The sequence below is a fragment of the Hydra viridissima genome, unplaced genomic scaffold (genome assembly GCF_058129835.1).
Source record: "Hydra viridissima isolate aposymbiotic clone 2 unplaced genomic scaffold, HvirCarnegie_v1 scaffold_1, whole genome shotgun sequence".
Lineage (NCBI taxonomy): Eukaryota > Metazoa > Cnidaria > Hydrozoa > Anthoathecata > Hydridae > Hydra > Hydra viridissima.
This window is the reverse complement of record NW_028324300.1, coordinates 5,517,453-5,543,786: the sequence shown is the minus strand read 5'-3', so window position 1 is coordinate 5,543,786 and position 26,334 is coordinate 5,517,453. Positions and strand designations below refer to the sequence as shown.

Genomic DNA, 26,334 nt, shown 5'->3' with positions numbered 1-26,334 from the left:
AACAACAAGAGAATTTTTTTTCCTTTTTAAAGTAAATAAAGTTTTATATATCGAAATTTTATATATTTACTACAAAAATATTTTTGTAAAACTTTCAAGATCTTATTTACTACTATTTTTAGACATTAACTTTCTATTTGCCTCTTGAGTTCGTACAAATCCATCTCTTTTCATGAGTATGCACTCTACTTGAAGCTTCTGTAACTTGCTTTATACAACGTTCAACAAATTGCCCATGACATGGCCAATTCGGCACCTGCATAGGTTTTGATAAAAACTAATTGACTTCAGAAGTTGTTAGAGAGGTAGTTAGGACTGGTTCATAAACTGATGACTCCCATGATCAGGTCTACCAATTTTTCAGCATTAAAGTTCAGAATAGAAGTCTTTTATGGTCTGGGAGATAAATCATCTTTTAGTAGATCCTCATTTCCAGTACCTCTAATATCTTGTATCTTCTTAATAGCTACACTTCTATCCTCTTTAGTGCTAGAACATAACAATGTTTGAATTATACACTCACTGAAACAAAACCAAGCTGATCTTTGAATAGAGGGCAATACTATTTTAACAACATTTTCTTTTTTGAATTTGAGGTGTTGCAGCTGGTAAAGTACATTTTTAGGACCTTCAATCCAAGAATGTTCAATTTTGATCTTAAACCAACAAGGAAAATAAACACCCATAATGAACTCAGTGATAGACCTTAAATTTTCTAAACCTTTACCTTGAATGCCATGTTTAGAGATCCATATTCTACATATTCTGTTAGCAGTAGTTAACTATGTGAAACAGGCCCAATTTGTAATAAACGAAGTTTTCGTGGTAAAATACCACTTCTAATCGCACAGAGAACTTTATAACCATTAAATTGATCTGCAGAAAAGTCATTAACTATTTTATCATCCAGAAAAATAAGCGGATTACCAATTTTAATAGTTTCAAATGATGAATTTACATCTAGATCAGCAGCTAGATCAAGCATGGACCCAATAACACCAGATCATTTATTGTTATATTTCGTTTCACCATCTAAGTTGGTTATAAGATGCCTCAGTGGCAACTCACTTGTATGGAGTAGACATATAAACCAAGCAAGTTTATTCCAAAATTTTTATTTTTTATATGTTTGATTACTCCACCCTCCAAACCAGTGATAACATTTGTAGAGTCTCCATCAACAGCTTTAAATAATTTGTCAATACCTGTCTCAGTCAGCCATTCAACAATATTGTTTGCTATTAAATCTGCATGTTTAAGACTTTTTGTTGCTTTCTCAGGAGTAAAGTAAAATAAATATTTTCCTCCAGGTTCCATACATACAGAGTAATGCTCTTCTTTCGCAGTTACTGGAAATTTTGCATTTAAACCATTAGGTTCAATCATTTGTTTGGTTTGATCAGTACTCCCATCAAAAAATATGGACTTCACTTCTCCATTTTTTGCTATATTGTCAAAATCTTTACTAAACTCAGAAACGATTTTTTCTTGCACTCTAAAAACTTTACAATGATCAATAACTAAATTTTTATCATCAGACGTTATTAATCCTACATCAATGAGTTTTGCTGTAGCAATTGCAGCTGTAGCACATACAGACACTCCATATCTACGTGAGGAGAAGTTATATATATATATATATATATATATATATATATATATATATATATATATATATATATATATATATACACACACACACACACACACACATATATACACATATATACTAATAAACAAAATTATCTAAAAAATTTAAATCTTATGCTATTCATAGTTATGTATGTAATATCTGAGGTATTGTAATACTAGATATTTCCTTCACTAGCTTTAAGCTTGGTTTCCAATAGTTGTAGAAATATCGTACAACAATCGTTCAACATTCCACTATCATAGTGGCCAAGAAAAGTGATGTTTCCGACCATAGTGACTATGGTCGGAAACATCACTTTTCTTGGCCAAAAGTCAAAATGTTTACACTCACGAAATATGTTTTTGTTTTTTAAATCTAGTAGTCAACACTCCAAAACAACCAAAAATTAATTTTGTTGTTGTAATATGCAAAAGTTTAAATGGAAAACGAAGGTGATGCACTATGGTTACTGAGACCCGATTTTTTGGCAGAAACCCATTTTTTTTTAAAAGATTTTTTTTATGTTGTACCTTAAAGTAAACCCATCAAAGTAATAATAAACGAGGTCTATTTTGAAATTAATTGCCTAGTTTGTTTTTAATATGCACTCAAGTTGAAGATATATTTAATCTCAGCTTAGTTTGCAGTGAGTTAGTGTAAAGTGAGCTGTAAATTTAATAATACATAACTTTTGAAATAATTAACATTTTTGATTGCTGTAAAGAAAATTACTTTTATACAGGTATATACTTTTTAAAACTAAAAGAAGTTTAGTTTTGATGTCTTTCCGACATCATGTGTTCTTCTAGTTCTTCGGATGTATGGAATGATCCATTCGAATTGGCTCAGAGCAAAAGTAAAACAAATTTAGTGATCTATCTTCGCGAAACTTTTCCTTCATATTGGTTTTAAAAACTCTTGTTTACTTGTCAGTATCACTATATGGATGTGTTAAAAACATTTGCAGATCAAAATTTACATTAGAATATTCTTGTTTAACTCCATCGCCAACTGCATAGTATTGCCACATTGTCATATGGTTATGAAAGAATTCAAACGAATGATACTGACTTATTTTAGCTATTTTTGTTCCACTCAACTTGCTTTTGCCCTTTATAGTGGCAACACCAACAGCAGAATTTTTCAGCCGATGTCCGTAATGTAAAGCAGTATAAATGTCCTCTGCACACATCAAATCGTTACCAGCATCAACAAAGCTACGAATCCATGACTTTGCTCCGTCAGCTTCTCTGTTGCACTGATCCTTGCCACGACAACTCAACGCCGTTATAACGGCGTTGAGTTGTCGTGGCGTTATTGAGTTGTCGCGGCGTTAAAATTCGTGTTTTTCCAGAACATGCATTATAATGCATGTTCTGGAAAAACACGAATTTTGCGTTTTTATAAAAAGGTTATGTTTTACTGCATTTTTTTGGCCCAAATAAATTTTTTTTTTAATTTTTTTTTTTTTCTCCTAGCGCTTTAGTTTGTCTAAAATTAAACAAAGTTAAATTTTTTTTAAATTACTCAAGTTTAGATATAAATTTTGCCTTATAAATGATGAACCATACTTTGGTATAAAATGGTGCTACTCTCAATGAAGATAAAAAATTAAATTGAGAAAACAACTTTTTCAAACAAATTTTAAGTTATATGTTTATTTTCTAACCAGTCATATGTCTGCAAAATAATTAAAGGTCGAAAAAAATTAGTTATTTCAAGTTAAAAACCTGTTTTTTCCATTTTATAAAATAGCTATGCATAGCTAACAAAAGAAATATAAAAAAAATAGCTATGCATAGCTAACAAAAGAAACATAATATATATATATATATATATATATATATATATATATATATATATATTGGTAGAAAATATGTCTACATACTCCATCGCAAAAGATATGTTAAAAGATATTGTTTAAAACTTAACATATCTTTTAAGACTTAACGTATCATATTGTTTATAAACAAATGTTGCAGACCGGAAAAAAAATATGTTTGTTATCACCGAGAACAAACAAGACAAAAAAGTTTGAGAACATGCATTAACGGCGTTGAGAAGGTTCATTATAATCGTAGCGCTTACGCTGTATTTGGTTATTTTTGCAGAACATAAAAAGAGCTTCCATTATAAAGTTGCCATGGTACGATGAAGGATTGTCAGATTTTGCAAAGAGTTTATTAACACCAGAATGGTCATGCTTAAACTTCGGAAGAACTAATTGGGAAATTGATAGTGTTTCCAATAAACCTTGCTCACACCGATAAAGAGCTGTATAATACACCTTTTTCTGTAAAATATTGTTTTTTCTTAGTGAAGAAAATGTCTACATGCATTGACATCCCCTTTTTTCCAAAATATTCTTTTTAACCTTTCCTGAATTTGGATGGTAGAACTTTTTAGCAATAGTCTTTCAACCAAAATCCAGTTTCTTCATCAAGACTTTCAAAAGCAAAAACTTTGGCTTTTTTCTGTTGACAATCACGCATTAAATGTTTTTTATAATCAATGATATCTTTTTCAGCAATTTCAATATCATAAATAGAATCCTCGTCGGCTAAATTACTTGATGCTAATCTTTTTATCTAAACTAAGGATTTGTTTAAATTTTCACATTCATAACAAATCATATCATTAGGTGCTATTGAAATCTGTTGCAATTGCTTGTCGTTTAAATCACTAGAAGCAAATATTGGGCAGTGGGAGATAGAATTAGGGTAGGTCGCACTGCAGTTAAACTGGAAATTAGTTTTGTAATATCATTTGCTGCGTTCAAATAAATTACTCAGCTGTCTATTCTTGTACCTCAAAAAGAAATCTTGCAACATAGAGAAACCATTCATAGCTGCAGCAATAATATCATCCAGTCCCGCTAAACATTTTTGTTGAGATGGTTTAACAGCATGAAGTATTCGCCATAAACTGCTTTCCGAGAAAGGAGAGTAGTTCTCACTTCTGCAAACTTCATTATAAAATGCAGTTGTATGACTCATTTTAGCTGTCAAATCTGCACGAGATATTTTATATACATCATTTGAGTCAAATTTAATTTCTTTGACTCCATATGCAACAACTTGAAGAAGGCTGCTGTTAATTATGAAATTGAGAAATAGTTCAGCTTTTTTCTGGTCTAGTCGATTTTGCGTAATTTCTTTTCTCGACAGGAATAGTTATACCAATGTTATTATTCTTCATTTTTCGTGCCTGGTCTATCTTGTATTTGGAGCACCCAAAAACTTTCATAAGTAACTTCTTAGTAAATTTTTCATGTTCAATTAAACACAGAACAATATGTTTACCCATAGAGTCACTTTCTTCGTAAATTTTAACAAATTTTTTTGGATCATTAGGTGCTGCATCATTGTCTGAAGTTTCCAAAGATCTATTTAAAACAATTGGGATAAAGTCTTCACTCTGATCTGGGGCAACAGCTTCAGCAAACCTCTTTGCAATCTGTACCTTGGCTCTTTCCATTGCTGAGATCAGCTATCTTTTTATTCTTTATCTGAAACTGAAACGGGCTGATGTGGAGTGCTTCTGATAGGTTGTTACCAGTAGATGTTGCACCTTCAACCTTTTCTCCAGAAAGTAAAATTTCTTTAGGCTCAAAATCAAAATCAGTTGTGTCCACAACTAACTCTTCGTTAGTGGCAGTACTTGTTTTAATTTGAATAAGAATGCGCTCTGACTTAAGGTGACAAAATACGGAACCTACAGGAACATTTTTGTTGTAATGTTTTTAAACATTTGTTGACATATTTATTGAAACACTTCTTACAGTTGGTTATTTTTATTAACACTTAGTTCATGCTTTGGATAACAGCATCTTCTTGGAGGAACCCAGCCAATACCTTATATTTTAACAAAAATCAAAATTTGAAATATTTATTTTAAAGGTTTAGTAATTAAATTTTGTTGTTGTTGTTGAAATACGGTTGTAAACAAATTCTTACCAAAGTTAAAACATAAAACTTAGATATTATACAATGTAAGCTGAGGGAATTAAACAACAATCGTTTTACACTACTATATGATGCTAACGGGTTTGTTTTTTACAACTGCTAAGAGCATTTCTTACTTTAAATTTTACAAAGTGTGCTTTGACATCCAAAGTCAGATCTTGTATCTTGAATAAGCTTTTTTCATTGAAACAAGGATATGGTCCACACTTGACATCATTAAATTTGCAAACATTTTCAATAACAACCTCTTGCTCTGACATATTTTTTGCAACTAAGTGTTTTTTTTTTTTAAAGTACATTTAGCATAAAGTGCTCATTCTCTGTTCTAAATAATTCAGAAGTAAATGCTAAATAAACCATACTGAATAACTGTAAATTAAGAAATAATGCCTAACAATAATTTTTTATGTTCAATAAACATCAAGTTAAAGATGTTTACTGGAAAAAAAATTTTTTCAAGTCCACAATCATATAAATGAAAAAAAAAAACAAATCAGATTTAGCATCATTTGACGTAAAGTTATTTCAACAATGTAATATTACCCCCTAAGCTTTTTTTTTTTTGCATTAAAAAAATTGTAATATGGAGTAATAGAAAATCTGAATCTTCAATCTTGGGACCTTTCCCATTTCCCATAATGGCTGATATTTGAACGCTAGTTAAAACATTTTTTGACACTTTGATAACTCATAAGTTTTTTTTGTAAACAATATCCTTTAAGTTTATTTAGACCATTCAAATAACAATGAGATACTCTTTCAAAAAAGAGTAAGATAAGTCGCGGGCACTTTTTACGCTCCGAGATAAATGTATTTAAAGTAGGCCCCAAATTCAAAAATGTGTGATTTCAGCTTATGATTTTTAGACAAAGGAAGGGTTGTCCTCAGGTTTTTTGATTTTTTTTTAAAAGTTCTACCTATACTTCCATAATATGAAAAGAAACTTAGGGTGCAGTGTTCTAATTGCTTTTAATCTTAGTTTAAAAATCATAAAACCTCAAAAGTGACTTTCCAAGTATTAAAAGGGCAAAAGTTTGACCGACCATAACTAGAAATAACAGGAACTAGAAATATTAAAAAAAAAAATTTACAGGAATCTTTTTAATATTACAAACAACGCAATATGTAAAATTGAGAATGGTTGAAAGATATTACTTTTGAGCATTGCCTGGTTTTCTCAGAAAATGGCTCTTAAGTATTTCTCCTAACAGACTTGAACACCTTTTGTCATTTATCGGATCTTCAAACTTGTTGAAAATCCGAAACTTGTTGTGCTATATGGAAAATTCTCAAAAAAATATTTCTCAGAGCCCCAAATGACATAAAAGAATGGCAAAACATCATTAAAAAGATTAATCAGAGTTGGAACTTTCAACAATGTATAGGAACTATTTAAGGCTCCAGCAAAATCAGATTCTTCTTTTTACAGCTACAAAGGATTTTACACCATGATTTTATTAGCCGTTTGTGATACTTAATATTGTTTTACAATGGTTGACATTGGGGCTTATGGATGGGATAATGATGCTGCCATTTTAAATGCCAGCACATTTGGTAGAGCATTTAATAAGGTAAATTTTCATTTACCAGAAATGTCTAAAATCGACCCTAAATTTCCACAAGTTCATGTTGGAGATGATATATTTTCACTTAAACCATGTTTAATGAAACCATACCCAGGTAAAAACCTTACCGTTCAGCAAAGAATTTTTAATTATCGTCAATCAAGAGCACGGAGAACAATTAAAATTAGCTTTGGAATTTTAGCCACTAGATGGAGAATTTACAAATCTCCAATTAAAGCAAAACCATCGAAAGTGGAAAACATAATAAAGGGTACTGTCTGTCTTCACAACTATTTCCGTTTAACAGATGGAGCACATTATATCCCTGGTTTTGTTAATAGTGAAAGTAATTCAGGAATTGTTATTCAAGGAGATTGGAAAAAAGAATTACAAGATCAAGCATGTTTGCTTAATTTCTCGAAATCAAAAAGTAATAGATCTGTTTTTGATGCAATTGCAATAAGAAACACTTTTAAAGATTATTTTAATTTATGTGAACGAAGCCTTTTGTGGCAATTGGACTATGTTCATGTGACCACAATCCAGTTAATAACTAGAGTATATGTTATTATATATACTTTAATAAACTTTCTTTTAAATGACAATATGATATATTTAGCAAAGCAATACTTTTTTATTTTTTTTAATTTTAGTTACTTAAAAGTTAAAAAGAGACGCATATTATACTTCCATGTTTTTATTTAAAATGTGTAGTTTTTCACATCAATTGGTTAAACAAAATAGTAAGCTAGACTGTAATATTTAAATTATTTATTCACATTGAAAGGTTAAACAGAGAGGCTAGATTGTTTCACCTTTATCTGGGTTGTTTAACTTTTATCTCTAATTTAAGAAGAAGTGCTTGTATTTGAACTTAAGCCAAAGCTTTGGAATAGTTGTTTAATTGCTTAAGCTGTGGAATTAATGATTTCATAAATAAATAATATTCATCCTGCTCTTCTTCAATCGGATTTTTAATATTGGAGTTAACTATTTCTAATTTTTTCACTATAGTTTTTTCAAGTAAATCATCAGAATCTAATTTTTTTTTTTCTTTTTCTTTTAGTTTTGTTATTAGTATGAATTGTCGATTCACTTGACTCTACGAAGGTGAACAAGTATTCGATGTTGTTTCACGATGTTATATAAAATTATTTAGCCAATCGAGCTGAAGAAACTGAGGTGGAACTAAATTCCTTCCAGAATCTGATGGGATTTTTCTTTTTGATTTCAGCCACCTTCCATAACTACTTCGAATGCTTTTATATTATTCTTCCGCTTGATTAGCAGATAAGTTTGACAGACGACCTATTTCTTCCCATGCATTAATCTTTTTCCATTTCGTAAGGTTAGAATTATTTTGTTCTATCTCCTACTTTAAAAGTTGGGAGAAAATGAGTTATTAATTTTAGTTAGTAATAATTACTTTTAAAATATGCTTTATTTTATAAATTTTTTTTCTTAATAATTTGCCTAAACATATATTATTTAATGCATAAGCTTTTAATTTTAAATAATTAAAGCTAAAATTTTAAATAATTTTTACTTTTAGAAAAAATCAAAAACTTTCTCATAACGTTTAAACTTGGAGATAGAACAAAATAATTCTAACCTTGCGATATGTCTTTAAATTCCTTATCAAACTTGTCATACAAAACTGGAAGTTTTTGAACTTCGTTCATAAAATCTGCCTTAGAGATTTTTTCTAACACACAAGATGTAGCCGTCGCCATACTTTGGAAAAAAATGGCGATACTTTGTAAACTTTATTGTTGTACAACAGTTATTGTATGGTTTTCAATAAAAAAAAGCGGCGCGTTTTGCACAAAAAACAAAATACTGTTGTAGAAATAGATTTTTTTCAAAACACACAACCGCAGTTGGAAAATATTTTCAACTAGTGCATCATTTTATGTTAACGTTTTTATGTATAATATTTTATATGTAATTAGTATATTTCATAATGAATTAATAGTGAATAAAATAAATATATCAGGTCTGCCGGATTGTTCTGTCTGTTTTTATCAATTTTCATCATTTATTCGCTTCAAAGCTTAAAATATTTTTCAAAAATGTGACATACCTCACGCTGGCAAAAAAATTATTATTAATAATGGCAATTATATTTCTTAATAAAATTTATTGAGGTAAAGAAAAATATGCATTTTGTTTTATTCCAAAAACGTACAGAACATTCCGGTAGGCCAAATATAAGCCGCAGATTTAGGTGCTATTTTACTTTCGCACCCCTCCTATTTTTATTGCAGATTATAAAAGATCGTCGTTTAATAATTACAAAACGTATAAGAAACAATAATTTTAGACCAACTTAATATACTCTTAATTCCATCTGAAAAAACTAAATACATACGAAGACGTTAGTATTCGCCATTTTTTTAACGGGATGACGAATTTAAAAAGTAAAAGTAATTATTTAGAAATAAAACATGGTTTTCACCGCTGTTTAAATTTTTAAACTTTGAACGCTTCATTCCACGGTGCATAGGAACATGCTCTAAGACCTTACAACACATCCCCAGAAATTTTTTTTTGATTATCATCAGAAAACATTTCCTCATTCTAAAAATGTAAATGACAACTTTCTTTTGTGGGGGCCTGGGAAGAAATCACATATTTTAGGGGAGTGTCCAGGAATTTTGTTGTCCAAGATAAGTATCTAAGAGGCAAGAGGCATGAGGCATACTCAAATTTCTAGTATGTTGATACTGGTGCCGAATGAGGATGAGTTGCAGAAAATTAGGGTAATTGGAGCTAAACCAACCCCGCCCAGATCCCTAACTGCCACCTTCCTAGAGCTATGTCTCCTTTAATCATAAAAAAATATTTTTTTGTTCTATCATAAACTAGATCAAAATTTATTGACAGATTTCAAATTTCATTAAAAAATCTCTTTTCGTTTAAGATTTATAACCATGCAAAGCTTAAGAATACTTCTAATTACCCCCTGAAATAACTTTGAATGGTCTTAACTTTTAAACGAAAAATTTTTTTTTGATCTAATTTGAAATCTGTCGATGGATTTTGATCTAGTTTAATATATAACAAGAAAAAAATTGAAAAGGATGTTTAGAAACCATACCCTAGGGGAGGGCTATTAGGGGTCGAGTAGGGTTTGCGATAATCATTTATTACAGTAAAAAAAAAAAAATTCTGGTCTTTATAGTTAGATTATGATTGATATTTTACGTTTCAGAATTATACTCAACATTTGTTCATAGGAGATTTAATATTTTACTTTTTACAAGTATACTTACTTCTTTGATGAAGTACCATTGCTATAAGCATTTCAAGTCATTGCAATACACAATCAGAGTATCTTTTTCTACCAACTATACATCCTTAAAAAATCGAAATGAATGATCCAGATTACAATCTAGTTATCAAAAAAATATTTTTTTGGTAATATTTTACTTACCTCTTTGCTTTCATTTAATTCTAATAGCAATGGTAGTTTATCACCATTGAATAATTTTCAATCATTTCGTTGTTCTCAATCAGTTTAATATTCAAACCAGATTCTACACTTTTCTGTCCTGTCTCACTTCTCAGAAATTGTGCAACTTCAATCATGTTGCGATTAATTAGAAATCATAATGAAGTTATTACAAAAATTGACTTTAAACTCATAACTAAATTATTTTTAAAATTACTTTTAAGCAGCAAAAACTTACCTAACATGTAGTTTTAATGGAATCTTGTTCAATTTATCTAAAAAAAAGAAAGGTTTTTAAACCTCAGTCTTTCTGAAAAAGACAGTAAGTTGCTTTGAACTAAACGTTTTTAAAGATAAGGTGTTCCCTGAGTCATTTGTGCTTAAATCTTTTATAGAATTGGACAGAACTTTTCCTTGCGTTGTTAGGGATGTTTATTTTAAAATGGGAATCAAATTCTTTTGTTTTTCTAATTTCGTACAGGGATGTGAAATTCCTTGTCCCAATTGGGCATAGCAATCTTGACAAATTAGTCTTTCTGCAGGTTTATTTGAAACATCTTCAGCGCTTTGATAAACAAGTTTTCCCGACACACATTCAATCATGGAGGCCAATATTTTTTCCATTTTTGATTTGCGCCTATTTTCACAAATAAAACATTCACATTTTTTTCCCTCTGATAACTCTGGTATTCAAGTCTAAATTTTATAGCATACGTATAGCAACTAAAATAACGTAATTCCAGAATATATTTTTGATAATCTTTGAGTAGTCGTTTTTCTTTTTATTTAAATTTAAATAAGTTGTTTCAGCATTATTTAATGGTCTTAAATCCAGGCCTTTCCTGAAGCAGCAAATGCAAAACTTTTTAACAAAATCATGTTCTTTTTGCATATTTAGGAATTTTAAACGAATGCTTTAAATAAAAACTTCTTATATGGATTGATAATATTGGCATGATATAATGGCCATAAAAATGCTTTCAGTTCGTATGTTAACACGTGTGAGGAGTTATTATGCAACTGTTAACAATTAGTAACAGTAAGCTTTTACAAATTGTTAATAATTAAAGGTGGCTATGCTTTGTTTTTACTTTAACAAAAGTTTAAAAAGAAAGTAATGAAAATTATATATCCGTCTTTAAATTTCAATGTTAAACATACATTTTAAAATATTTTTCAAAAAATAATTGATAAATCTATCTTAAACACTTCTGAAAATATAAATACAGGGGCATAAGCATAACTTTGTGCTGTTCAAAACGATCCCCCAAATCCCCCCTAGGGTATGGTTTCTAAACATCCTTTTCAATTTTTTTCTTGTTATATATTAAACTAGATCAAAATCCATCGACAGATTTCAAATTAGATCAAAAAAAAATTTTTCGTTTAAAAGTTAAGACCATTCAAAGTTATTTCAGGGGGTAATTAGAAGTATTCTTAAGCTTTGCATGGTTATAAATCTTAAACGAAAAGAGATTTTTTAATGAAATTTGAAATCTGTCAATAAATTTTGATCTAGTTTATGATAGAACAAAAAAATATTTTTTTATGATTAAAGGAGACATAGCTCTAGGAAGGTGGCAGTTAGGGATCTGGGCGGGGTTGGTTTAGCTCCAATTACCCTAATTTTCTGCAACTCATCCTCATTCGGCACCAGTATCAACATACTAGAAATTTGAGTATGCCTCATGCCTCTTGCCTCTTAGATACTTATCTTGGACAACAAAATTCCTGGACACTCCCCTAAAATATGTGATTTCTTCCCAGGCCCCCACAAAAGAAAGTTGTCATTTACATTTTTAGAATGAGGAAATGTTTTCTGATGATAATCAAAAAAAAATTTCTGGGGATGTGTTGTAAGGTCTTAGAGCATGTTCCTATGCACCGTGGAATGAAGCGTTCAAAGTTTAAAAATTTAAACAGCGGTGAAAACCATGTTTTATTTCTAAATAATTACTTTTACTTTTTAAATTCGTCATCCCGTTAAAAAAATGGCGAATACTAACGTCTTCGTATGTATTTAGTTTTTTCAGATGGAATTAAGAGTATATTAAGTTGGTCTAAAATTATTGTTTCTTATACGTTTTGTAATTATTAAACGACGATCTTTTATAATCTGCAATAAAAATAGGAGGGGTGCGAAAGTAAAATAGCACCTAAATCTGCGGCTTATATTTGGCCTACCGGAATGTTCTGTACGTTTTTGGAATAAAACAAAATGCATATTTTTCTTTACCTCAATAAATTTTATTAAGAAATATAATTGCCATTATTAATAATAATTTTTTTGCCAGCGTGAGGTATGTCACATTTTTGAAAAATATTTTAAGCTTTGAAGCGAATAAATGATGAAAATTGATAAAAACAGACAGAACAATCCGGCAGACCTGATATATTTATTTTATTCACTATTAATTCATTATGAAATATACTAATTACCTATAAAATATTATACATAAAAACGTTAACATAAAATGATGCACTTGCTGAAAATATTTTCAAACTCATAATTGCCTCCTTTCGGTGTAACCATAACCTTTAATCTCTTTTCTATGGAAGCGAATTATTTCTTCATCAACTCTTCGCTCAAAAGACACCACGATTTTTTAAGAGCTACTTTTAGTTGTGAAACACTTGAGTATGATATTTGTGAGACATCACTATCCAATTTGAATCATGTAGCAAGTTCCATAAGATTAAAGTCAGGACTTGATGAAGGTCAAATAGACTTGTCTAAAAATCCATAAGATTGTTCCTGGCACCACTCTTCCATTAAACTGGCCTTATATACAGAAGTGCTATCTTGATTGAAAACATAATGGCTTCTATATTTGGCTGACAACCATGATAACACACTTTACTCCAATTTTGTTAAATATGCTGTACTGTTCATTTTCACTCCTTCTTCAATAAACAGATTTACAACCATCATCAACAGCAGCAGTCCAAACAAAATTACCCTCGTTTGAAACGTGTTTTAACACATTCGGGAATGCCTTCTGATAAGCTTGCGTAAAATCTATCATTTTGGCAGCTTCTATAGCTTCTACAGTGAAAATCTTCTTGTTCAACCAAATTAAAATGTTGTCTGCGGTTTTCTGAACCTCATGCTACATATTTTTTCCTCTATCAAGCAGGTTTCAACTAGTTGCAGTTGAAAGCAGCTGTCGTCTTTTAATCTGGTAGGGTTTCAAAGACCTATTAGAAATTTCAAGCCCTTTTACAATCTGCTTGGATTTGTCTGCAATTTCTTTCAAACAATCTGGATGACTCTCTTGGTGCAAATTGCGTAGGATTGATTGTACTTCTTGTTAGGTTTTCCTTATATATTTAATGAGTAAATTATATGAAACATCCCATAGAAATAAAACCACAATTCGGAATTGGAATAAAGTTTGTTGATACATCTATTCTTGGTTGGTTCATTGCATCTTAAAATTTGTTCATAAAGGAGTTTTTTTTACTAGTTTTACAGAAGCTTGAACTCTTTTCTTGGGTTGTTACCTTTGTCCTTTCCTATTTAATCCAATTTTTTTGAGTCTTCAGTGTGTTCACTGTTAACTAGCACCTTTTTATTTGAATCCATATCTTTTCAAATTTTTTTTGTTTCAAAATCATTTACCAAATTGAAGCTTAGTTCTTTTTTTTTAATAATCTTAAATAAAGCTTGAGATAAAGGACCATCTTAAAAAATAGTTGTGGATATATTAGAATTACATCTACTTAACTATTAAGCTACTATTCAGCTACATATTATTTGAAACCAGTTTAATGAAATGTGCTTCAACATTATGCGATTGTAGTATAAAGCATGATGGTATGTTTTTATATGACTTTTGGGGAGCAAACTATCAGCTCTAGATGAGCAAACTTTTTTGTCATTAAACTAATTTCAAAAAGGATGTTAGTTCCATTAAATAAAGATTATGACTTTGTTTGGTGATAAGTGCATGACATTTTTAAAGCATCTTTCATTTCTTACATCGCTTGTGTTAGCAATACTAAGAAAATATAGTTCCGTTTATTTTATTTAGCATTTTTTAAAATGTAATTGAAAAAAATAGTTTTAATTTTCTTAAGCTGGCTCACGGTCGTTTGGAAGCGCTATGTTATTGTACTCATGCGCAAATTTTACGGAAAAAAATCAACGCTTTCATAATTGTTACGGCCCTTAGAACGAAAACAATTTTTCTCTGGAAACCAAGTAATTGCATATTCTCCAATATAATAGGTTTTTTTGTTGCTGTTTTAATTCAAATTAGTTTAACGATAACCCGGTTTTGTACTTAAACACTTAAAACAAGAGAAGGAACATCTAAACGTTCGTTAATATTTGTTGTTGAGAAAGATGGCTGGTTAACTACACATGATTTGTTTACATTTTTAGACCCTACGTTCTAGGTTTTTAATCGTGGAAACCTAACCAAATTTCTTGAAAAAGTTTGAGAAGACCTTCTTATATTTATTTCTTATGACTGTTCTTAGCATTCATTTTTTTTAATGGACAAAAAAGGCGCTTTTCTGCATTACCTTATTGACCATTATAACTACATTTTATTTGCCTTTAGTAGAGACAAATAAAATGAAAAAAGGAACTATATATTGTTAAGAAATGTAAAATGCTGTTGCCAAAAGTGTTTTTATCTGTGACAATTTTCGTTTTTCCTTTCTTTTTCGTGATTCTGGAATTAACACCCTACTTTTAGGATTAGTTTTCTGATGAAATTTTAGGATGCTTTTTAACCACTTTGTTGGGTAAGGGATAGATTGATAAATACGCTTTAAATTGTTGAACTCAAGATAAATTGATTCTCCACCTTTTTCTCCAAAAAATCCAAAGCCAGCGCCCCATTTTTTCAAAAATGGAATAGCGGGATCTTCTAGCATGTGTAACTTCGGAGGCACTAAAGCCTTAGGCCAAGTTGTGCAATAAAAATCCATCAGTTTAACAATATTTTTTCTAAAGAAAAAATGATAGCAACATGAATCATGTTGTACTTTTAATCCCAGCTTTATAAGTTAAATCATCTTTAATCAACAAAATTATCTTGCTAATCATTGTTGTAGTTTCAGTATACTCTTCAACCTCAATAACTATAAACACGATAAAATTCCAAGGTGCTTTAAAAAACTCATTATAAACAGAAACAAAAAGAAAAAAATCAAATAAAACTTATTAAGTTCATTTAACATTTCTGTTGTCATTGTACTTTTTGAGTAGATTATGCTATAGCATGCAGAAAATTTATGAAAGTATAGTTTATGTTTTGTAATGATTTCGACTGCTTTCTTGTGCAGACTTGTCCCAGAAAATCCTTCATCATAAACAAGCTTTGAAATAGAATTATATAACTTTACCATAGAGTTTTTCTAAAAAAGAAAAATGTCTCTTTAAAAGATATATTTCATGATTTTATATTACTTGTTATTATTGTTATTAACAATAATGTTTCAGACTTGTAATAAATTCATTTATAAAAGAATAAAACCTGAAAATGAAATGGAACCTGAAATGAAACCTGAAAATGAAATGGAACCTGAAATGAAACCTGAAAATGAAATGGAACCTGAAAATGAAAAAGAAATGGAACCTGAAGCATTTTATGCACATAATTTCCAATAAAACTTTTTCCATGGTATGCTTGTCACTGAACTTTCAGTTTTTGCAATATAGCTTCAATCTGTTGTGTGCATGGTCCTCAATTTTCAAGGTTTTTACAGTTTACTGTTCTTAAGATAGTTATATTGACAGCACAGATTTTACCATAAAATTAAAAACTATTATTGAAAATGCCACCATTTTGCATCTATAAATGCTATGATGGTGATTCCCATCAAATCCCTTTATCAACATGTTAACCTTTTTGCAAAAATTTAGACTATGACTAATTTCGAACTATGACTAATTTAGAAGAAATTATTGTTTAAAAAATGCATTTAAAATTGCATATTAATTGCAGACTCTGCATGTTTATGGCCACATTAATAGTTTTTTATTTATTTACACTGAAAGTTTTTTTATTGTACATGTATTTTGTCGAACATTACACTGAAAATCAAAGGATTAACAGTTTTAGTTTTTATAGCCCAGTACCACTTTAAAGCAGAACAATATTTCTATAAAAAACAGAACTTAACATTATCATGTTGTCAATGCCACATTTTAAAAAATACTTACCATTTCCTTTTTCCTTTTCTTTAGAAAATCAAGTTAAGGGAAGTAAATTGACCAAATATTCTCCACATTATTAGGATTATTTAATTAGCCATTTCTATAGCAACATTCACCAGCTGTATTTGTTCATCAAGATTAAAATTAGAACTTTGAAGGTCTGACAGTTGTTTTTGCTTTGATATAAATTCATAATATTTTTCAGAACAGATGCTGCTATTATTCTTTAATACTCTTTTTGACACCATTAAAATATCTAATTTCATGGGCTTCTTCTACAAACATGTTGAAATATTTAAGATAAATCCAAATAACAATGTGCAGAGTTGGTAAAGAAACCTATATATAAATGTATGTGTATGAGTTATAATTTAAAAAAAGTAAATTAACTTTTAGTGACATTGTATAATAACTCACCTGAAGCTCCTGAAATACTATAAAGTGCACAAATAAAGTCTAAAAAATATATACATATAGATAGATAGATACATACATACATACATATATATACCCAGCTAGCAAGAAGTAATTGGCCCAATGTATGAAATAACATTGGCTAAATATTTGGATTGGGCCAATGCTTCTCCAATGCTTAAACTTAAAAGTTTTATTTACTTTAATTTAGCCGACGCAACTGTACCAATAGCACAAACAATTTTTGTAATGCGCTAACTTGACAAAAACAATTTTGTAATAAAGTTTTCATTGTAAGATTGTAGCATAAAAGTTTTTAACGAGATTCTAATCTTTAAATATAAATATTCATTAAAATTATTGTATTTTATTTAAGTAACATTTATTAAAAAATAATGTAAATATTTTTTTTACAAAGTGCAGTATAAAAAAAATTATTTTTCATGCACTGAAAATTAAAAAAATATTTTTGTTATAAAAAGAAAATAAATAAAAGTAAAGTAAATGAAAAAGTATATGCTAATTTTTTGTTGTTGTTAATTAATATCTAGAAAATGAATAGCTATACAAAAGGTTATTCATACTCAACCATTCGTCGAAAAGTTAAAAAACAAACTGAACTTGATTTAAATAGAGTATATAACAATTTTCCGGACCATACAAATTTTTGTGGTCAAGCAGCTAGTTCAGCAGGAAGATACAACTTTATTAAAAGATGAAAAAGTTTTGTTTAGTGACATTACAGCAACTAATGCCCAGACAACAAATTTTAACTTAAAGAGTAATTTTAGTCCTGATTCAAACAGAGATTTAAATTTTGCTAATGATAATGTCAATGATGTTGATTCGGAGGAAAATTACTATGTTTCATCTAGCTCTGATGATCAAAATGAAAATTTTGATGGTGAAATAAACAGCATACTTCGCGATTGGTCTCTGCATTATGAAATAACCCATGTGGCACTTGCATCACTTCTATGCATTCTTAAACCATATTTTCCAACTTTACCACAACATCCAAGGACATTATTAAAGACACCTAAAATGTTTGAAGTTAAAAAACTAAAAAGTGGAGGAGATTATTGTCACATTGGACTTGAGAATGGTTTAAAAAACTGCATTAATGATTTGTTTATACCCGAGAATACAAACATCCTCTTGCAATTTAATGTAGATGGGTTGCCTCTATTCAAAAGCTCTTGTGTCTCAGTATGGCCAATACTTTGTATTGTAAAGAACTTTAGTACAAAAGAACCATTTGTTGTAGGAATATATAGCGGAAAAGAAAAACCACCAAGTGTAGCAGAATTTCTTGAAGAGTTTGTTGAAGAAACTAAACATTTAGTAGAGGATGGTTTTTTTTTTGGTAACAAAAGGTATTCTGTTAAAATTCATTCATTTATCTGTGATGCACCTGCTAGAGCATTTGTCAAAGGTATAAAAGGTCATTCTGGTTATAATTCATGTGAAAAATGCACAACAAATGGTGACTATGATGGCAAATTAGTTTATCCTGAAACAAATGCACCTCTACGAACAGATTTAGCTTTTTTTGATATGATTGACAAAAAACATCATCTCAAGGAGTTTCCTCTAAAACCGTTGAATGTTTGTTTTGTAAGTCAGTTTGGTCTAGACTATATGCATCTAGTTTGTTTAGGAGTCATGAAGCGATTGATTCTTTATTGGAAAGGCGCGAAAGGCCCTTTGCACGTTCGAATTGGTACACGTGCAATGGATCAGTTGTCTAATAGTCTAAACTCCTTATCACAAAATATCCCTTCTGAATTTGCAAGAAAGTGTCAATCTGCTCATGAAGTTTTACACTAGAAAGCTTCTAAATTTCGTCTTTTTTTACTTTATCTGGGCCCATTAGTGCTCTCAAATTTTTTATCATTGCCTTTATAAAATCATTTTATGTTACTAAATGTAGCTATAACTATATTGATAGATCCAGTGTTTTCTAAGGATTACTCTGAGTATGCTCATGAATTACTTGTTTTATTTGTAAATGAAGGTAAAAGTCTCTATGGTAAAGGATTTCTTGTTTACAATGTTCACTGCCTAATTCATTTGTCAAAAGATGTGCAGACTCTTGGTCCATTAAATAATTTTAGCAGTTTTCCTTTTGAAAATTTGTTAGGACAGTTAAAAAAATGATTAGGAAAGCACAATTTCCAATTCAGCAATTAGTTCGCAGATTAGGAGAGAGAAAACTATGCAGTAATTTAAAAAATGATAATAACTTGGATGAGCTTAATTCACTTAAAGGTGAACATTTTAGTGGCCCTTTACCTAATGAATTTGAACATGCAAAACAATTTAAAAAAGTTCAGTTAGAGAAATGGTTTTTTTCAACATCAAATCGAGATAACTGTTTTATTACAAATGATGGTGTACCATGTCTCATTCAATATACCACTTATGAATAATAATATTACATTTGTTTATTAAAAATTCCTAACTGTTTATGAAAGTTTTATGTTTCCAATTTCATCAACAAAATTAGGAATTTGTAAAGTGTCTAGAAACAGTTTATCTAAATTGCAACTTTTATCTGTTTCAATGGTTTTCAAAAAATGTCTTTGTCTCCCTACAAAAGTTGATTCATCAGATTATTTTATTGTACCCCTGTTGCATTAAACTTTTATTTTTAAATTAAAATATATTTTTTTTAACAACGCCTTTAAAAATGTTATAGTTGCATTTATACTTTTATTTTATACTTTTTATTTTTAATACTTAATTATAGTTAATTTTTCATAACTTATGTCTTAATAAGATAAAATGTAAAATGATTTCTGAAAAAAATTTAAACTTTAGTTGAAAAATTTCAATTTATTTTTAAAGTATATATATATATATATATATATATATATATATATATATATATATATATATATATATATATATATATATATATATATATATATATATATATATATATATATATATATATATATATATATATATAAAGTTCTATGATTTAAAAAGGACTTTTCAATTTCAAATTTGTTTACTTACAAAATTGTTATTTTATATATTTTAACTGTAGAGTCAATTTTTTTAATTATTTTTTTCATTGATTGAATAAATTAGATTGTCTTTTTATGTTTAGTTAAATATTCAGGCATCATTTTAAATTTCATTTGAAAAACATCATTTTTTATTGAGCCCTAGCTTACTTTTTTTAAAGTACAGTTTAGTAATGAACATATTTTTCAACTCTCTTATTACAAAAGTTATCCATAATAACCTTCCTTATGGATGTTGACTGGTTTAAAAAGAGAATTTTTTATTTTTTGCTTCAGATAAAACAAAAGTACAAGATTGGTTAGTTTAAATGTTTTGTAGTAAGTGATTTTATAAATTTTATTCTAGTCTGTATTATAAAATGTCTTAAAGATTTCTATGTTTTAATCTTTTGATATCTTGCTTAAGTTATTTTAGAAAATGGAGTTTGCTATCATGCACTTTATAAATGATAACTCTGTAGCAATTGTACCACTGAATTGGATTGTTAATGAGAATTTCTGTTACTGGCCCCCTTATTGTGGTAGTCGATTAGAAAACTCTATACAAAAAAAAGAAGAGCCCAAACTATCTTGGGAGCAGCTGCCAGCTAGATCATTACGTTTATATGGTAGTTGTTAATAAAGTTCTTTGATAACCTTTTAAAATAACATTAAAGTTAAAATAAATGATAAAAGTCTAAAAAAAAATAATAAAAGTTACATTTTTTTATTTGAATAAAAAATAATTATTTTATAACAAGTATTTTATAAATTATTTGTTTCATTTTTTTTTAAACATTTTTAGCAAGTCTTGAAAAAGCACATCAAAATTTAAAACAAGCAGAGTTAGACACCTCAGCTCTTGACACAGATCAGTATGAACAAATTTCTATGTCAAAAAAGCAGCAAAAAAAATTTTAATTGTCTGATGAAGAACATACTGAGGACAATCATACAAAGCTGAAATGTCCAAATGTTCCACCTGGACTGGCTAAACCTTTAGTAAAATCGCTTGTTCAGCCTAATAAGGCCACATTTCATCCTAGGCTAAGAAATATCAAAAATACAGCTAAACCATTGCATGCAGAAGTATCAAATACAATTTCAGGTAAATAAAATTTCAATTATTTAACAAGATTAAAAGTTTTTTATCAAGAATTAAAAGTTGCTTTAATATTAACTTTCCAATTTTTTATTAATTTTTTATAATTTTTAAAATTCTAGGTGTTTTATTAATTTTAATATCTGCTGTATTATGAAATGTTCAGTAATGTATTCATAGTAATTTTTTCTTTAGGGGAGAATGTAATAATGGATTCATCAGGTAATTAAATTTTATAATTAAACTTTTTTGCAATAAATCAATTTTGCTTTCAAGATGCATAGTTTGTTTTTCAGTGAATAATATGTTATGTTTATTTTATCATTATAACAATATTTAAATGTTTATTAGTTGTTTATGATTTTAACATAATACTTACGATTTTTGTATTTGTGCTTATGTATATATATATATATATATATATATATATATATATATATATATATATATATATATATATATATATATATATATATATATATATATATATATATATATATATATATATATATATATATATATATATATATATAATTGTATTATGCTTATGTATATATATAAAAGTTTTTTATGCAATATCTTTGGCAAGTTTTCAATAGTTTGTTTTGCATAATCATTCCTTGTAAAATAACACACCAAACTTTTGATTAATTTTTTTTTTTTTAGCAAGTTGTGAGATTGCTTTTCCAGAAAAAAGTAAACATAAATGAGTTAAATATGCCTGATGAACAAAATGAAGATTTCACAATACATTCTTGCAAAGCTAAATCACCAGAAACTGACAATTTGATTGATCTAGCTCAGCCAAATTTTAATTTGTATTCCCAATGTAAAAGCATCACTAATTCATCTTCATCATCGATACCAAATGCAATCTCAGGTATATTTTTTTGCTGCCTAAGATGCTTAAGTTCTAGATAAACCGTATGTTGATACTACTTTTACTAGTTTGTTATTTGAAATAAATTTTGCAAGTTTAAAGTTTTAAACAATAATAGAATTTTCAATGCATGTTAAGAAATAAAAATTTTATTAATTATATTTTTTACAAAGATGGTTAAAAAGTATGAAAAAAGGTTCCATTTTGATGAATTGTTAAATTGATTGTGTTCTGCCTTATCTTTGAAATTGTTGAAAATGTTATTAATCCCTTTTTTGAATAAGAATGCTAAAATTTTAATAATATTTAAGTTTTGCCATTTTTTATTGTGCAAAAACTATATAAAAAGTAGTTTTATATAATTATTTTAACTATAGTATTTATATATTAAAATTTTTTATACTGTTCAAAACTTTAGGAATACTTCCAAAAGATTTGCATGTGATTCTAAGCAGACTTGCATCAATAGAGACAAAGCAGGCCATGCATTCACAAATTTTAAATTCAATCCTTAATGCTGTAACTCAGCGTAAAAGCTATGATACTTTGCCTGAAGGCATAAATCTTCCTCTTGATTGTATTCAAGAGTTAACAGATTTTGATGAGAAACTAAAAGAAAATAGCATTTCCAAGTTATTAGTATGTTATTTGCATAATTTTGATGTTGGTTTTTTTTTTAATTGTATATATTTTCTGCTATATTTTATACATATTTATATTTTTTATCAACCCTTGGAATTAAAAAAAATGAGGTCGGCAATAAACTGTCGACCTTAAACTGTTAGAGTTCGGCAAAAAAATTTTGATACAAAGGTCAAAGAGGTTTAACAAACAGGAGACAGTGTCACGTGACTTTTTTAAAACCAGTTTTTAAAATGGCAGCCATCTTGGTTAACCCAAAACATTTCACGGAACTTAATATTTTACTAAAAAATTTATTAAATTCTAGTCAAAAGATTGCACCAAATTATTAAATATTTATCAGCTTATGTTTGGCAGCTTATACTATCTTATAAAGAATTATTTGCTAATTGATTGCCTTTTTCAGTTTATTCTAAAAACATTTGGAATACTGAAACAGACATTCAGAAAGCTGTATTTCAACAATATACTAGAAGATATTGTATTTCAGAAGTATAAAAGATTATTGAGAAAATAAGGCCAAATGTTTGTGAGTTTTTATAAAACAGAAACAAGGTCGGCGATTTTTTATCGACCTGAAACACCTTTATGTCGGCGTTGCCGAATGCCGGCCCTTATTCCGAGGGCTGATTTTATATATTTTTATATACTTTAATATATTCTTAAAAACTTAGGTTAAGTTTAAAATATATAAAACTTGAAAAGTTTAATCTATTTTATATGTTTTTGACTTTTTACGAGAGTTTAGTTTTATATCTTTATATTATTCTGAAACTAATTAACTTATTAATTAATTAGTTTATTATTTCTGTTGACATCAGACCAATTAAGGTTAATTATATTAAATATACCATTAATGTTAATCAAGGTTAACTATCTTGCTCAAATTGGTGGAAGAAATATTGGTGATACAACACGCAGATTGTTAAGAACACTTTTCTCAAAAGGATTATCATTGCAATTAAACTTTGCCGGTAGAAATGGAAAAGTTGGAATCGGTAACATGAAAATAACTTCTCTTATTGTCAGTAAGTCTATCATTGAATTTGAATTTGAATTTTTATAACTGGAATATTTTGGTCATAAAAAATCTGTACATCTGTACACTAAAATTTTAGTTTCCACGCCTCCATACGTGTGGAAACTAAAATAATAAAACTAAATTTTTTAGTTTATGATGAAAGTATTATTTTTGTTAAATAAAACTAACTAATAAATTTTTTTGCTGTCCTGATACTAAGCAATAAAATAAATTTTCAATAAAAATGAGTTAAATATTTTTTTATTAGTAATTACTATTAATTGCTACCTAAGTATTAATTACTACCTTGAGTAGTAAAATGTGGATTTAATTTCCTTTTCTTTTCAGGTGTTGTAAAAAAGAACAAGTTATTGAGTGACGTCACTGCTTCAAGTGTTGAACAACTGGTAAAGGTTTGGCTTAGGCAGTCCTGCGACCGCGAAGGAGGCAGAAATGATCCAGAACGAGGAAGTAAACGATCACTCCAAAAAATTTAATCCGAGAAAATCAGTTGTTATAACTTATAATAAAAATTGTATAGTAACGGTTTATTCCAATGAAATATTTAAGCATTCGTTAACCAAAGACTATTTCCTCAATTATTTAATTTAAATCGGGCCAAACAAGCACACCATTGAACACATTGACCTGTTTCTTTTTATTGAATCAGGTTTTGTTTCGGCTGTAATGTGATTCAAGTAAAATAAAATCACAATTTTAGTATTGCTATAACGTTTTTTGAATATTGGGTTAACATATTTTAAACATCCTTAACGTATAATTATAACATTGGCTAAACGTTGTTTTTAGCATTGGCCAATGAGCATTGGTCAAACCTTGCGCCAATGATCACTCATGTATTGGCCCAACGCATTATTCCAACATTGTGCCGATGTAAGTCAATGCATTGGGCCAACATTAAGCCAATTATTTTTTGATGGCTGGGTATATATATATATATATATATATATATATATATATATATATATATATATATATATATATATATATATATATTTAGATTTAAAGTATTTATAATCTGGTAGCTCAACATAAAACTTCCTCCAACATAATCTCCTACAATTTTAACTTGAATATCTTTTTTTAGGAACGAACTTATGATGTAAAAGACCATTACAGCTGCATAAAAACAAAAATATAAATAAATTAGCAACTTTTAAAGATGTACATATTATATAAATCTTATTTTAATGCTGTAAGCTTCACTAGCAGTGTTAAAACTTGCTTTAATATAAGAGTATAGCATATATCATTTGCAAATTGACATATGCTACATTTGCTAAACTAATTTTTTTTCTAAAGATTTTACATTTTGCTTAGGTAACTTTAGATCTTTCTAGTGGATCAAGATGTGTGAGAATATGTGTTGATAGATCTTTTACATAACCCAAAAAGGTGCTAGATTTATTTCAAACTTTCCATTCTCTTCTTTGTAAAAGGTGAAAGGAGTATTTTCAACCAGATTTTCATCTCCAGCAACTATTTAGAGAATACGAATTTATAAACAACGCTAGCTCCTTGAGTTGTGGCACTTGTACATAGTTTAGAAGCAGCCAAAACCAGTGCAATATTGTCATCACTTGTAAGCCATCAACGTAAAGTAAAAAAATTGAATGCTTAGTAAAACTTGCTTTGTTATGTTGTATATAGACTAAACTTCAGTATTAAAAAAAAAAATCTGGAAATTCTACGATCAGATTTTATTTTATTTTGACTTTAAAATTCTCAGTTTTTCCTTTATCGATAGATGCTTTTTCAGTTCTTAACATTCGCGCGCAATTAAATTTCAAGGTTTTTTTAAGACATGTATATTTTGCTTATTATAGGAACTATCCCAATTTACATTTTTTTAAGAAGATTTCTTTTTTTAAAGTTATTTGAGAAAACGTTAGGATTGCCACTATTGATAAATCATAAATTTTTTTCATGTTTACATCGCTTTCGATTTCTATTTCTGAAGCATGCGCATAATAACATAGCGCTGTTTCGCTTTATGTAAACGACTGTGGGCTCTTACATCGCAGCAGAGGTGTGCAAAATGGTTAATCTAACCAGTTACTACCGGTTAACCAGTCAATTGACCACTTTAAACAACCGTCTAGGGTCCAAAATTAACCGGGTTAACTGCAGTTAACTACTTTAACTACGTTATCGATATAACAACAAAAATATCCCAGTTAATGCGGTTAACGCGGTTAACCGCTTTTTTAGCAGACGTATTTTGAGGAAAAACTAGGAAAACTGTTAAAGCGGCGTGCTCGTTAAATTATTGTTGAGTAATTGAGGAGTGTTTTTATAACAAATGTGCTGAATAACACACAGAACAGGTATTTTAATCACATTCAATTGTAGTATGAGTGTTTTAATTTAATGAGATTTTAAGGCCTTTTATGATGTGAAAACTTATGTATGTATTGCTGAATGACAGTCCTGAATACGAAAGACTTTTCT

General features: G+C 28.7%; 1 protein-coding gene and 4 pseudogenes across 2 annotated transcripts in view; 2 read left to right on the top strand and 3 right to left on the bottom strand.

The window, feature by feature from the left end:
• The window catches only part of LOC145188254 (uncharacterized), a 28,931-nt gene extending 23,066 nt beyond the window's left edge, over positions 1–5,865 (bottom strand). The window contains exon 1 of the mRNA XM_090082516.1: positions 5,715–5,865. Within this exon, the coding sequence (XP_089938642.1) occupies positions 5,715–5,858 (144 nt within the window). The 5' untranslated portion in view covers positions 5,859–5,865. The remainder of the gene's footprint in view (positions 1–5,714) is intronic.
• On the bottom strand, positions 295–1,635 carry LOC149893028 (uncharacterized; annotated as a pseudogene).
• LOC149893027 (uncharacterized) lies at positions 2,404–5,228 on the bottom strand (annotated as a pseudogene).
• An 11,578-nt stretch (positions 5,866–17,443) lies between the features above and the next one.
• LOC149893026 (uncharacterized) lies at positions 17,444–19,905 on the top strand (annotated as a pseudogene).
• A 658-nt stretch (positions 19,906–20,563) lies between these two features.
• LOC145191708 (uncharacterized) lies at positions 20,564–24,442 on the top strand (annotated as a pseudogene). The gene is made up of 7 exons (XR_016455052.1): positions 20,564–20,846; positions 21,023–21,325; positions 21,515–21,541; positions 21,986–22,199; positions 22,618–22,838; positions 23,710–23,869; positions 24,211–24,442. The product of XR_016455052.1 is annotated as an uncharacterized LOC145191708 (transcript).
• The last annotated feature ends 1,892 nt before the right edge of the window (positions 24,443–26,334 follow it).